We start from the raw sequence: 16,179 nt of genomic DNA, 5'->3' as shown, positions 1-16,179 counted from the left end.
TGCTGTGCTTTTTTCTGATTACGGGATGCAGTTCCCAATGCAATGTTTAAATTATTGATTTTTTTATTTTTGACAGAAGATTTGACATTTCAGTCTTTATTGCAGGTATGTGAAAGCCACCAATTGTTGTTATACGTTAAACCGAAAAAATAAACCAATCAAGGGAATAGAAAATAAATACAGTAATAATAAAATTATAGATGAGACAATGCTTTTGCTAAAAATAGATTTTGGTCTATAGTTAGGCTAAACATTCTGTTTAAAGTAGAAATGACACTGCATGCATGCCTTGATGACCCTCCAAATGGTGAGAACGGACTTTGACTACCCGGCTACCAACCTTCAAACCTTCAACGACAGCCCTAACCGGTTGTGTCAGTTCTTCTGGTTGGGTTAGTTTGTTTTGGATAGTTTTAATGTTTCCCACAGTGGTAGCACAGTTATTTTCCCAGCTTTTCATCTCCTGCCTGAATGGGCTGCAGGTCACGAATGATTTGGCATAGACGAACCACATGTGGATTAAATGTGACTGCAGGGAATTTGTGTTCTGAATTTGATTTAGCTTGCCATACCAGAAGGTTTTTAGTTGCATATGGATTGTTTTTTAGTTTTTAGTCCAGAATTTGTGTCTTTGTATGGACAAGAAAAGCTTTTGTTATTAAATTCTCAAATTGTATTTCAGAATTTGTAAAATACATAGATATAAAACCTAGGCAGCTGAGGAAATGCTGGGTCAAACACATATTATCGAAGGTTTATCAGAGATTAGGCCTATAGATTGAAAATATATTATTTAAAGTTCTTCTCCTGTATGATATTCTGACAATAAAATATAGGCATAGTTGTTTCTGTTCTACTTGGGAATCAGTTACAGTTAAGCTTTCATGTCAAGTTAATGAAAGAGACGATGGGTTCAGCATAAATGCAACCTGGAGATTGAAAGTTGCCCCCAGAAAACCTAAGAGTACTTAACAGTTTCCAACAAAGATTGTTCCAGTATGGAAAATCTATAGATATTAAAAACTGAAACCCTTCACTACCTTATCAATCTTGTGTACAGCAGCTCTTTTGTGTTATGTTCTGGGCCATCACCTGTATTTATATTTCAGCAAATTATAGTGATCTGTAGGCTAGCTATTTAAAAATTTGGTACAGCACATTTTTAAGTTGCAGTAGGTTGTGCAAGGTCAAGGCTAGCAGTTATGTCGCTTTACCATTCAGCTGTATGAAAACTAAAGAAAGGCTATATCATTAATTTTATTACTTGATTATTATTCCTTAAAGTGCGACCTGGCTGAGGCTGTAATGAAATGAGCTGCATATTCCCTTGCCCTTCTATAATAATCAGAGTACACGGTTTTAAAAATGTTTATCATATATTCTTGTCTGCTAATAAGCTGTGGCCTTTTTGTACTCTTTTATTTTAGACATATACAGTTTAGAACAATAGAGGCTATTAACATTATGGGATTGTATAATGGAATTGTAATTCAGAAGTGGCTCTTTAGTTATCATCTTTTGAATGACTGCTGACAAACATGTTGTAGTAATTATTTCATAAATGATATGCTTAAAATAAATATATTTTGTGACCCTGGGACAGAGCTGTAATGTGTCAAAAGTGGAAAATCACACACATTAGCAGATTATTATTGCGCCTTACCTAAATTACCAGTTTTAATTGGTTTCTTTTTTTCCCCCCAGAATTGCTACATAGCAGAATTAAATGTCCAAACAGTACAGTGGGTTCATACGATTTAATTTACAATTGAATCTATGTGTTGATCCTTATTTACAATTTGTTGCAATAAAATCTTAAATTTCAATATGTGTTATTAAAAACTGGCAGATGACTATAAGTCGTTCAGTTAAGAATTAGCAGGTGAGAAATTGTGGAAATATTTTCTTGTTCTCAGATTTATGATGTGATGGCAAAAGACCACCTAACTCACCCTTATATGCATTTTCACATGACATAGTGAAGAATGATATTGCCCTGGAATCTTTACCACATAATTTATATATATATATATATATATATATATATATATATATATATACACAGTGTGGGAAAAAAGTATTTGATCCCCTGCTGATTTTGTACGTTTGCCCACTGACAAAGAAATGATCAGTCTATAATTTTAATGGTAGGTGTATTTTAACAGTGAGAGACAGAATAACCACAAAAAAATCCAGAAAAACACATTTCAAAAAAGTTATAAATTCATTTGCATGTTAATGAGGGAAATAAGTATTTGACCCCTTCGACTTAGTACTTGGTGGCAAAACCCTTGTTGGCAATCACAGAGGTCAGACGTTTCTTGTAGTTGGCCACCAGGTTTGCATACATCTCAGGAGGGATTTTGTCCCACTCCTCTTTGCAGATCCTCTCCAAGTCATTAAGGTTTCGAGGCTGACGTTTGGCAACTCGAACCTTCAGCTCCCTCCACAGATTTTCTATGGGATTAAGGTCTGGAGACTGGCTAGGCCACTCCAGGACCTTAATGTGCTTCTTCTTGAGCCACTCCTTTGTTGCCTTGGCTGTGTGTTTTGGGTCATTGTCATGCTGGAATACCCATCCACGACCCATTTTCAATGCCCTGGCTGAGGGAAGGAGGTTCTCACCCAAGATTTGACGGTACATGGCCCCGTCCATCGTCCCTTTGATGCGGTGCAGCTGTCCTGTCCCCTTAGCAGAAAAACACCCCCAAAGCATAATGTTTCCACCTCCATGTTTGACGGTGGGGATGCTGTTCTTGGGTCATTCCTCCTCCTCCTCCAAACATGGCGAGTTGAGTTGATGCCAAAGAGCTTGATTTTGATCTCATCTGACCACAAGACTTTCACCCAGTTCTCCTCTGAATCATTCAGATGTTCATTGGCAAACTTCAGACGGGCCTGTACATGTGCTTTCTTGAGCAGGGGGGCCTTGCGGGCGCTGCAGGATTTCAGTCCTTCATGGCGTAGTGTGTTACCAATTGTTTTCTTGGTGACTATGGTCCCAGCTGCCTTGAGATCCTCCCGTGTAGTTCTGGGCTGATTCCTCACCGTTCTCATGATCATTGAAACTCCACGAGGTGAGATCTTGCATGGAGCCCCAGACCGAGGGAGACTGACAGTTATTTTGTGTTTCTTCCATTTGCGAATAGTCGCACCAACTGTTGTCACCTTCTCACCAAGCTGCTTGGCGATGGTCTGGTAGCCCATTCCAGCCTTGTGTAGGTCTACAATCTTGTCCCTGACATCCTTGGACAGCTCTTTGGTCTTGGCCGTGGTGGAGAGTTTGGAATCTGATTGATTGATTGCTTCTGTGGACAGGTGTCTTTTATACAGGTAACGAGCTGAGATTAGGAGCTCTCCCTTTAAGAGAGTGCTCCTAATCTCAGCTCGTTACCTGTATAAAAGACACCTGGGAGCCAGAAATCTTGCTGATTGATAGGGGATCAAATACTTATTTCCCTCATTAACATGCAAATCAATTTATAACTTTTTTGAAATGCGTTTTTCTGGATTGTTTTGCTGTTGTTCTGTCTCTCACTGTTAAAATACACCTACCATTACAATTATAGACTGATCATTTCTTTGTCAGTGGGCAAACGTGCAAAATCAGCAGGGGATCAAATACTTTTTTTCCTCACTGTATATATATATATATACACTCACCTAAAGGATTATTAGGAACACCATACTAATACTGTGTTTGACCCCCTTTCGCCTTCAGAACTGCCTTAATTCTACGTGGCATTGATTCAACAAGGTGCTGAAAGCATTCTTTAGAAATGTTGGCCCATATTGATAGGATAGCATCTTGCAGTTGATGGGAGATTTGTGGGATGCACATCCAGGGCACGAAGCTCCCGTTCCACCACATCCCAAAGATGCTCTATTGGGTTGAGATCTGGTGACTGTGGGGTCCAGTTTAATACAGTGAACTCATTGTCATGTTCAAGAAACCAATTTGAAATGATTCGACCTTTGTGACATGGTGCATTATCCTGCTGGAAGTAGCCATCAGAGGATGGGTACATGGTGGTCATAAAGGGATGGACATGGTCAGAAACAATGCTCAGGTAGGCCGTGGCATTTAAACGATGCCCAATTGGCACTAAGGGGCCTAAAGTGTGCCAAGAAAACATCCCCCACACCATTACACCACCACCACCAGCCTGCACAGTGGTAACAAGGCATGATGGATCCATGTTCTCATTCTGTTTACGCCAAATTCTGACTCTACCATCTGAATGTCTCAACAGAAATTGAGACTCATCAGACCAGGCAACATTTTTCCAGTCTTCAACTGTCCAATTTTGGTGAGCTTGTGCAAATTGTAGCCTTTTTTTCCTATTTGTAGTGGAGATGAGTGGTACCCGGTGGGGTCTTCTGCTGTTGTAGCCCATCCGCCTCAAGGTTGTACGTGTTGTGGCTTCACAAATGCTTTGCTGCATACCTCGGTTGTAACGAGTGGTTATTTCAGTCAAAGTTGCTCTTCTATCGGCTTGAATCAGTCGGCCCATTCTCCTCTGACCTCTAGCATCAACAAGGCATTTTCGCCCCCACAGGACTGCCGCATACTGGATGTTTTTCCCTTTTCACACCATTCTTTGTAAACCCTAGAAATGGTTGTGCGTGAAAATCCCAGTAACTGAGCAGATTGTGAAATACTCAGACCGGCCCATCTGGCACCAACAACCATGCCACGCTCAAAATTGCTTAAATCACCTTTCTTTCCCATTCAGACATTCAGTTTGGAGTTCAGGAGATTGTCTTGACCAGGACCACACCCCTAAATGCATTGAAGCAACTGCCATGTGATTGGTTGTTTAGATAATTGCATTAATGAGAAATTGAACAGGTGTTCCTAATAATCATTTAGGTGAGTGTATATATATATATATATATATATATATATATATATATATATATATATATATATATATAATTATAACATTAAACATTTTAGGTTGGCATCCCATGTTCTGCATTTTTATCCTGATTCAGCTAACCCACATTGGCTGGAAATCCAAGTAGTCCCTGATTTCAAGACCATTTCCAATAAGGTTTAATTGGTGGGGTAGTGGGGTGGGTAGAAACACAGTGCTGACCAGTCAAATGACATGTGGGCATAAACGTTTAATCCAGACACTGGTGTAGCACAAATCTGAACAGCTGAGCTATCTGCAGAGATCACAGCAGTGATAGGCGTTAGAAGAATAAAAAACTTTCTGGAGTCTGAGGTGATGGCACAATTCAAAAAGGCATCGAAGAAAAATGCAGAGATCACAAAGTGTTCCAGCCTTCCCATGTTCCACTTGGGTCTTACTATCATAACACAACACGACATGACACAACACCAGAGGGAAAAGTAAATGGGTGGCAGCAAGGAGCACAGAATCAGAGCTGAAAATAAACCTAGAATTATTCGCCAGTAAAGAACATGAATACTATGTTTCATAGTAATGCATACAGTTATACTATAGCAATATCATATCGGCCTCTTTCTTTATTGTTTAAGGCATACAAAGATATATAACAATTGTAAATACTAAAGGGCAGTATAGGAGTTGATATTAATAACAAGCCTCAGTACTATGAAATCAAGTCATGTAAATGTGAAAACTTTATTATAAAGCGATAAAATACCCTTTCGTTCAAGTTCTTTCAGTACTAATTCTCTGTTTTGGGGAGGGGAATACTTTGAATTGTCTGAAGAGCATTCATTGCATCCACTCTTTTTGTTGTGTAAGCACCATGATCTGTAGCTGTAAAGGCATTCTGGAAATAGATAACATAATTTAACCCACATTGTATGGAAAGTTCGCTTTTTCTGTGAACTCGCATTAACTTTCAACGAGGGGACTAGCAGAACACGGACAACCCTGCATCAGCTGAGACGGGTGATGAATGTGTCCATGGAAACAAGATTATAGGAGTGAATTACCCTTTCTGTGCGGCATAAGCGACTTCAAGTCCAAGTTCAGCTTCTTGTGGATGGTGCTGTACTGGCCTTTTCTATGTTATTCAGTGCTTTGTTTGTTTACTTGTCTATTTCTTTATTAATTCATTCATTCATTCATTTTAAGGGCCTGTTAGCTTGTATAATATTAATAATTAGTAGTAGTAGTAGTAGCAGCAGTAGAAGTATTATATACTGGTGATTATCGAGAGATGACACGTTTTGTCCATTGAGGGCAGTATGGATATGTGATGGTTTATGCATTGGAATATTGTTTGAAGGTGTGAAGTTACTGACGATACAACAACAGATACAGACAGAGTGAGAAACACAGAATCAGATCCCCAAACAGAATGACAGCCAGAGCCCAGTTGGAGACTTACTGGTAAATCCAATAATAATGTAAGTTTGGTGCACACAACACATTGTTTTTTAAAGGTCTATTTTGAAGAGCACTGACAAATAAAGTGGATAGAAAGATGATGACTATTTCAAGGCCCACGCTGAAGGGAAAAAAAGGCAGAGCTTTTGCCCATGCTACTTCAGCGGCATTGAAGAGGACTTAGCGCAGATGGATTGTGCACTACAGAATGTCATGGATATAATTCAAGCTGCCAGCTTAATCAGGATGTTCCCAGGAAACAACCTGCAAAAGAGAAGGACCAATTGTTTGCTGACCTCTGACCTTCAAGCCCATTATAGATTGTCATAAATTCTTTTTTTTCCCTTTTATGTTGGGGGGCTCGGGATCTCTGCTGGGTTTTGTGGAGAATTCAATGAGGGCCACCCAGAGCTTAATACTCAAGAAAGAGATAGGTTCACAAAATCCACATGCATTAGGCATATATTTCTCATTTTAAAACTAAGAATGACCAGATTAAAGGCGTAAAACTCTTCCAAAAAAATGTATTTTGATAAGCTGTTAACTTGATGTGTTGTATGGGAAGTCGGTCTACAGGGATGGAGCCGGTGTGTAAAATAAAATGTAAAAAAAACATGGTACGACAAAATTGTCGAACTTGAAATAATTAGCAACTTGTACAGATTCTCTACCCTTCTGTGGATTGTGGTGTCCTTTAATGTCTGATACACTCGACACCAGTGCACCAGTCTTATTTTATAACCCGGTATTTTGAACAGATTTTATTTCTGGTAGCTGCATAAAAACACCACATTTTAATAACGTCTTGTTAAAAAATTGTTAATCCGGTTTGCTGCTTCGGTAAACAAAGTGTGAAAACATGAAAGCAAAAACACATTGAAAAGAAGCATTCAACATATATAAAGGAACACTTTTCTGACATATTATTTATTACATAGTTCTGTATTTTCAGTTACCAAATAATAAAATACATTTTTAATTTTGTTTAATGTATGTATAGAAAATAAACTACACGATCTTTGGCTTATGAGATGCAGGTCTGGAAGTGCATACAGTTCTGTTGACATCAGCTTTCGTCAGTGGTGACATTATTTTTCAATTGAATATTCATAAAGTGTTTTTTTTTTACTTTGATCTATTGTAACATTACCCCTGAGAGCATATCATTTTGTTTTCATTTAAAAGGCCTGACAATAATAGGACTGAATTTAGTTGTAACTGAGGGATATTAGCCCTACTGCGTATACATGTCAATATGATTATGAATGTCTCTGGGATTCATTTTTTGTGCATTATTTTATTTTTTATTTTTTCTTACCTACCTAGATTTTCATACACTGACACAGAGCACAGACTTTAAAATCATGCAGCTATGTGTGTTAATCTCATAATTGTAAAAAATGCAATGTAGCACCTTTTACATTAGACCACTGTGTTTAAGATGTTTTTAATTGCACTTCACTCACAGGGGCAGATTCTTAAAGTCAATTCAATCATTCATCTTACAAATACACTGCCCTTCAAGCATGTCATTATTATTATTATTATTATTATTATTATTATTATTATTATTATTATTATTATTTGTTTCTTAGCAGATGCCCTCACCCAGGACGACTTACAGTTGGCACCTAGTACTGTGCTACACTTGTGAAAGCCATTACTATATAGTGATCAACACTGAGCTGAGGACATTCTTGCTATGGCCTAAATTGAATCTGACTGGGCCCTTGAAGGTTAGGTTTGCATTGGGCCAAGACGTACTTGGAGATTGCCGGGCAGGTGGTCCTCTGGATGTGGCCCAGGACAGTGTCTTCTCTCTGTAGTTTCAGGTTCAGGTTTTGTTTTTTGTATCCTTTCTGAAAACCTTAAGCAAAGGTCAAGCTTAAACTTCACTTCGCAAACAACTTCTTGTCCAGCGAGCTCCAGTCAACCCATCCTCCCACAGAGACAACTAGAGATTATGGCAGGTCAGCTCTCCTGTGCTGACCTGACTGGGGAGGCAAAGCCCTTCATGGCTTCCAGGCTGTGTCTTGACTTGGCAGAGCAGCCACTATTGACACAGGAGCCTTTCTGACAAACACAGGTGACTTGACAAGGCAAGCCTTCTTCCTACACAGATATGTATTCGATGGCTTTGTATCTTAACGTATTTATTTATTTAACTGGAGGCATTGCTCGGTTACACTTCTTTGATTACGAAATTAAAGGGGTTGATCTCTGGTCTCTCTGATTTAATCTCGAACTGTTCTGTATGAAGCATCTGAACAAGTGTCATGAGTCTGGGGATAACCTAGTGATGCAAATGGCAAACAACAGCTTCCCAGGTGTGACCAAAGTGACAAAGGTCACTGTGAGTTGCTGAAAAACAGTCTTCATTTACACAGTTTTCTGAAGAAGGCATGAACACTGAGTGCAAATATATAGAAAGTGTTTTTTTCCCAGCCATGGGATGCACCAGCATTGCGAAGATATCTTTCCTTCAGCCAAACGTCTCGTAAGAAGTATAGGTTGTGTTTCCACTTCACTGAAGCTGCTTCCGAATTCACAGATAACGTACAGAAAGGCTGTCTGTTCAAATTAAATCTTAGAACTTCGACCTGGTGATTGACAGACCTAAAACATTTTCTACATGTAGACCATTGTCCATATTTTCCATGTATTAATAGTTATTTTGTAGTCTAAGCAGTTATTAACTAGATATTTTGTATATAATATTGCTATATATACATTTTGGTGGGAACAAACTAAATTAAATGTTTGTTTTGCAATCTGTTTCCAGCCTTATACTTGAGGGATTTGTACATTTACTGAAGAGCATAGAAGGGAGACTGCATCAAGGAGAGAACTGCTTACAGCTCTATAAGACATCATCAGTTACTAAGGAGAAGCGTGATCATTTGATAAGGTAAGATGTTTGTTGTTGTTATTGGTACTGATAGCATTCCCTGTTGTTTCACGCATTGCCAAACAACCTCTGGTTACACTAGAGAGACTTTTGTTTTTTTCTCTATCAATTTTTGTTGTTTTAAAAACGACCTGGTCTTTGAAGTGTTCTCGTTTTAAATCAAGTGTCATTATTTGTCACTAACAGCGCACTTGCATCTCACTTTGGTTTCCAAGGGTTTAACAACCACAATGTACATAGTAACTGCATGCTGGTCTGAATTATGACAGCATTGGCATCAAAGGGGGGTGTATTGATTTAGTTTCCAATTACAATGCTTTAATAGCTGTTAATGGCAAAAGCAGTGTTTTATGTTTGGGTTTTTATTATCCGAGTGTAATGTGTTTGCTGTTCATGTAAAAATTAAAAACAGTGTTCAATGCAGTTTAGCTTTTCCTGCTATCTGTATTTCAAAAGGTTTGGACAAATATAGCACATTATTATTATTATTAGTAGTAGTAGTAGTAGTAGTAGTAGACCATTAGTAATTTTCTGTTACTCACTATTTTAAGTATTGAAGCATAACAGATGTGTTTTTTACCCAGATAAATAAAACCTTCTAAAATGTGAAATATGGGCTGTATTAAACCATTTTAACAAAAGCATAATTTAGAAATACAGTGTCTGGGTTGGGGGGTTGGGTGGGTTGGGAGGTTCCAGCTGTTGACTTAATATACACTTTATTAAAATAGTCCACAGTAAGATGCTAATAGCATTGTGGCTGTGTTTAAAGAGTCCAGACATGGCCTTTGCCATATGTTTTCCTGAGTTGATTTAGTTCGGTCCTGACGTGCCTGATTTGAATGGCTGTTGTGATCGAAATCTTGACCAGCTGGCTGTGACTCTGACTCCATGGAAATGGCTCTCACTGCTCTATATATTCGGCAGCCTTTGTCACCGCAAGGCGCGCTTGAATGAAGAGGACCTTGAAGCATGTGGAGCAGTCGTCCTTCATCAGCTTCAGAGGTTGTCATGGAGCATGTCAAAGGGATGCTTATTACCCGAAGAGATAGTGAGCAGTGACTGGACCACTATAGATGAAGGCAAAATAAGGTATAGCACTCTCTATATATTTACCTGCAATCAGAATCACTTTGATGTCGTCACTTTGAATATCAGTGACATTTGCTATATTTCATTACATTTGATGCATACATATTCAAGCTATAAAGCAGCCTATTGGAAAGTAAAAGTAGTTGTGGTGTAGTAAAAACATTTTACTAGAGGGTGTGTATGAATAACTAGACATAATTCTGTATTTGGATGGATCGATTTTGGGATGTTGGGTACAACTTGAAATTATTATTTTTGAATGTATCATTGAATATAACCTTTCATATGCCTTTTTTTTTACTTAATGTTTTCTAGCTTTTTTTCTTGCTTGCAAATCAATGCATTAGTATAGTACTCTTTATCTGTGAAGAGAAGTAAGCATTTATAATGTACTATTACTAAACTTTACATTTACTTTAATGTAAAATAATAAAAATGTAATTTTACATATTTATTTAAATGTCAGCATAATCTTAGGTATATATCTGGCTTATTTGTATTCACTTTGAGTTTTTTTTTTTACAACCACCATCTCATTTCATGCATCCTCCAGAGACACAATGAACTACTGCACATCTTAATCCTGTAATCCTGTAATATTAAATCTGTTGCAGGAATAGAGATCAATACATTGAGTTAAAAATATGTTTAAATGAGAAAAGGAGAATTGTTTCCTCTATTAGTTTGTGTATTCAGTTAAAGGATCTTGAAGATTTTTTGTTTTCTTTTAAAATGTCCTTTAATACTATTTAAACGTTCATTACCTTTTTCATTTACAAAAATGAAAATAATTCTACCAAGGGAAAATACATTTAAACTACTAGCCCTGTTATGGAGGTGTGTTGGATAAAGGGGTACATCTCCAAAATTATCCTGATATGTCACTCCTTTGAACTAGATGTGCTGACTCAGCAAAGTAGCTGGACATGAAAATACTTATACTTCACAACCACCAACTGTTGGTAACAGTAGTGTAGGCATGGTGGTGACTTTCTGGACCTGCCTACACATTGACTATTATTAATAATAATAATCATAGTATTAATGAATACCCTACATTTTGTATTTACATTTATATTTATTCTGAAATTTACAGGTAGAATTTCTCCTGAAGGGAATCAACACTTACTGTTTTATCCACCTTTTTGTGGCTTTGCAACCAGCATTTCAATTCCATATTATGGTCGGCCTAGGTATTGTTCATGAGCTTATGCTGGTATTTCCCTTAAATATGCTAATAGATCATTAACTGAATTGAAGTTTAATATGTTTAAACTAAACTTTTAAATATATATTGAATCCTGTATTGACTTTCAGTATGGGATTCATATTTTAATTGCACATAATGTTAAGAACCTCTAAAAAAATATATTTTTAAATTAGAAAAATACCATCTCTTTTCAGAATTATGGATTATATATTAATTGTGTTGAGACATTAGAAAAATTATGTTGTTGTTGTTGTTATTATTATATATAAGTAGTCTTGAGGCAATTCACACCAGGTATGATACCATATTTGTAATAAATGGAAAGATAAATATTTAAGCATATCTTGAGTTTACTGTGTGAAGAAAGGAGAAAATTCAAGCACATAAATGTCAGTAAAGGTCCACAATTTGAGAAAAGGCTGTGGAGTCATGAAAAGAGAGTTTCCACAATGCATCACAAGTTGAATCTCTAGTGAGAAATAAAAGGCTGAAGGAAGTCCACATGCAGGATTTCGATTTTACTGTTACTGCTGTTGTATGAATTAAGCAATAAGTATTCACTCTGTTGTGTGACTTTTAGACAATATTAATATTAATATTAATATTTATATATTGTTTTTGTGGTATACAGGTCCTGTCTATCTCCAGATTCTGCAATGTTGTGGGAGTATTGGTACAAACATGTGGTTATTTTGGGTGACTGCCATGTCTTATCCACAGATGAGATAGCTGAGATTTTCACACCATTATTGGTGGCTGAAAACTGTTCAGATATCAACAAGGTAAAGGAAATTCATCTAATGTAAATAACTCCATATACTGTATTAATATTTTCCTATTCGTATTCATTACAGAGGCCTGAGATTGTATTTTCACACTGTACCAGTTAACAGTTTATGTTCAATCTGAAAATAATGAATAGATAATTCTGATCACTTCCCAGTTTATCTTATATCATTACTTTAAGGGTAGCTGAGCTACCAGATTTATTTATTTATATGTTTTTTATTAGTGCTTGCTTAGTAATTTAAACTCTATAAATTGCCTGATTTTATACCCCCAAATGTACACTCTGAAAATTAACAACTGTGTACATTCACATCAAAATAATATTATAATTAAAATCTGTGAAAATGATTATATTTGAAGGCTGCATCCACTCTTATTGTACACTGAAGAAAAGCAGCTGGTGCTTGATTAATATTATTTGTAAAACAATGTGCTCTTACCCTCTTGGACTATGTTTGACACAGGCTGTTCAGTTTGTAAGAGTTTTATTGTAATGAACAATTTTGCCATTTGAGTTACTATTATGTCGTTTTTATTGCATATGTAAGTAAATAAAAAAACATATAGTCAATTTGAAGATTATCCTCTCTGAGTCTTAAATACTTGATTATGTTGTGTTGCTCTTATTATTGTCTGCAAGTTCATATGGTATAGTTCTCTCTTAGCTCTTACTCTTACTTTACTTTATTATTTGTAATCTGATCTAAATAAGGTATGTAATACTTTGATCGACAGAGCGGACCATCATCTTGAGATCATTGAGATCTGATCAAGAGTCTCTCATTCTACAGTGTGCATCTAGCTTATCTTCATTTCATGTTAAACTGTAATGAAGCACGTTTAATTTTAATCATATCCGAGTAGATAAATAATTGAAGAGAATCTGAGCAGTTGGAATAGTAATATCTCCCACATCTAAAATGCAGCTCTTATTTTTATGTTGCAGTATCAAAGAATAGTTTTATATTGTTGCATTACAATTGTGCTCCAGTAAAATCTGATGTCTGAATGTGACTAAAACATGTATTAATTTTACAGTTTACCACTGGATTGCAAAAAATAAAAATAAAACTCAGTTTGGCATTCCAGACATGTTCTGAAAGCTATAATAATGTATTTTAATTTGTCTTTATATTAGGCCAAAGCGTTACTGAAGACACTTCTTCCACAAGCATCTGAAGGAAGCCTTTCTGTTCAAAGTAATGAATCATCTTGCAGTTTGCCATCAATCCTCAATGACAGTGGTGAAATAAAACCAGCAAAACCTGCTCAATGGTCCTACAGTACTGCCATAGGGAAACAGGGTAATTATTGTTGCAAATTCTGGCTGCCGTTGGAACAAATGCATTTTAATTGTACTACTTTGTTCTTTAAGGCAGGGCTTAGGGTTCTGGAAAATACATTTAATAATGTTTGACAGATTCCTAACTGCACCCTTTATGGTAATTATGAAAAGCATTTACTGTTGTTTTAATATTTTCTTCTTCCTCCTCATTTGCTAACTAATATTCATTTGTGTAACAGACAAAATAAAAGAAAAATCTTGCTATTAAAAAATACTGAACACAACTACATATTTCTCTTGCTGTTGGCTTCTATCTTTTATCTGTGATTTTTAGCAGCGATGGAAAAAGTCAAAAGCTTCTCCTGCTCTGAGGTTCTTTCATTTTATTTCTTGCAGGGCCGCAAAGTGGTGAAGAGGACAGCAAAGAGGAGAGCTTGTTGGAAAGTATTCCTATTAGAGGTAAAAAGGCTACACAAAACCTTGCATTCTGAAATAATTTGCGAGTTTTGTTTTCCTTTTAGAGCGCAGAATAATGGGGGCTTTTTCAGTGTATTAGTTGGTGAGGATGATCAAGGTGAATATAAGGTCAAACTCCCACCTGAAGAGCTGCCGAGTTCCTCTAATTATCATGGAGAAACAGTAGATGTCTTTGGCTGGGCAGAGCGGAATGAAATTGATAATTCGTGCAGCATAATGCTGTCGTTTAATTGTTAGGATGCGGAGGACAGAGTAAAAGATCTGTCATTTGTTCTCATTATCTCCTGAACACTGCTGTTTAAAAGCAGACATCAAATGGTCTCGACACGAAGGCATCCTGAAAGTATTGCCAGTACTAGTTACCATGAGAACCTTAGAAATGTAAAATTATCTATTACATGTTGCAATTTGAGTTCATACCACGCTTTTTATGTGCCGGCATCCCAAGGCGCAGAACACCAAAACAAGGTGTAAAGCCACAAATTGCAACTATTTAAAAGTAATATAAAATAAACAGTATCCAATCAAGGCTATTTAAGAACCCAGAACTCACTGGGCAGAGAAATCTATTATGATAGTGCAAAGCTACTAAAAGTTATTCAGCTGCACAATTTAGGAGTAAAAATAAAATATAGTCAAATTTGATTTAATTTCATATTGGTTCATTTCATTAAACCAATAATCACATGTGTTTTGACTTAGATACCCAAGCATGTACCTGTAATAATTTAATTACTATGACCCCATATAAACAGAGAATTAGAACTTTATATTAATGTTCTGTTTCTGTTTTTAAACTCAAAAGGTATTTTCATTCTTTTGCAAAAGAAAAAAAAACTGTTCTAATGGTACTTTAATGTGAAAAAGGCTTTGTGAATTTCCCCTCTTTACAGGAAAAGAACGCATTTAGAAAGCATTTAAGTGTGAGTAGGTGAAGTGTTTGAACCTTACAGGTTTTCCAAGCTAACTCTCACTGCCTGCTGAGTGTCCATCGTCACACACGATTACGGCACAGCTAAGCTCAGTGCTGCAAACTGAACGTGAATGGCAGCAACATCTTCTGCATTTGTACTGTGATTTTCTTTTTATTACCATAACCTATTGATATCACCCAATAATTCCTCTGCTTCAAGGAGTAAAACAATACATTGGCTTGTTTTTAATGTCACGTCTTTCAAATTTAAACTTAAAAACCGCTACCAGTGTTTGTTGTAAGTAGGGGCTTTCATTTTCAATTTTGTTTAGGTGATTGGAAGCAATTAACATAAACCCACTGAGTTTCTTAATTAAAACACAAATACATTAATTATGAACCAACTTTGAATGCTTTTGTGCATTTAACACAGTCATTCATGTTAACATGCTGAATTATTCTAGTAACCATTTTAGAAACAAATATTTAACAGTAAATAAATACATATGCATACATACATACAATTAATACGTTTCTCAGTGTTTAACAGATTCCAGTCAATTGAAAGACAGCTAATCAAAAATAAATCCTATGTGCTTAAAGTGCTAGTTATTGTTTGATGGAAACTCTTGCTCTCTCGGCTAATGTGTCTGTAGGGTTTTAACTGCATGTCATCCTGGAGTTATTTTTTACACGCTCTGTTCATTAGGAGGCTCCAAGAAGACCTCATAGGATGTTGTCTTACGCAAGAGAGCCATTCAGAAAGTTTGGAGAGCAAAGCCCAAAACCAATATTTAACTTCGGCATTTTGTGCTTTGTGATTGTAACAGAGACTAAAGCATACCAGCTGCTTAAACAATCAGCCGTGCAGCAGAGAAGACCAGACTCTGATGAGGAAGATGAGGTCTCTGATTTGGAGCTGTCAGGTAGTTCAACGTGAATGGAGTTTCTCAACCAAATTGTAGATCAACAGATCATCTATGTTGTACATACACTGTGTAAATATATGGCTTACAATCAACACCACAGCTATATCGAAATATTCAAATGTTCTCATTGCATGTTTAGAACAGCTGTTTTCAGTGCATTGCAGACTTCAATGAAAACCTACAAAAGATCTAAAGCAAGAGAAAGGATGAATATTCAAGAACATTCCACCTAATCATATTT

General features: G+C 36.5%; 1 protein-coding gene across 2 annotated transcripts in view; it reads left to right on the top strand.

Moving 5' to 3' along the window:
• The window catches only part of kiz (kizuna centrosomal protein), a 40,637-nt gene that overhangs the window by 12,604 nt on the left and 11,854 nt on the right, over nucleotides 1-16,179 (top strand). For both annotated transcript variants that reach the window (XM_066721235.1, XM_066721154.1), the window contains 6 exons: nucleotides 9,118-9,243; nucleotides 10,171-10,335; nucleotides 12,177-12,327; nucleotides 13,473-13,638; nucleotides 14,016-14,078; nucleotides 15,840-15,935. In XM_066721235.1, coding sequence (XP_066577332.1) covers nucleotides 9,118-9,243; nucleotides 10,171-10,335; nucleotides 12,177-12,327; nucleotides 13,473-13,638; nucleotides 14,016-14,078; nucleotides 15,840-15,935 — 767 coding nt within the window. The remainder of the gene's footprint in view (nucleotides 1-9,117; nucleotides 9,244-10,170; nucleotides 10,336-12,176; nucleotides 12,328-13,472; nucleotides 13,639-14,015; nucleotides 14,079-15,839; nucleotides 15,936-16,179) is intronic.

Source organism: Amia ocellicauda, chromosome 1 (genome assembly GCF_036373705.1).
Source record: "Amia ocellicauda isolate fAmiCal2 chromosome 1, fAmiCal2.hap1, whole genome shotgun sequence".
In the NCBI taxonomy this organism is placed as follows: domain Eukaryota; kingdom Metazoa; phylum Chordata; class Actinopteri; order Amiiformes; family Amiidae; genus Amia; species Amia ocellicauda.
Note: the sequence above shows the minus strand (reverse complement) of the source record. Positions and strands in the feature narration are given on the sequence as shown.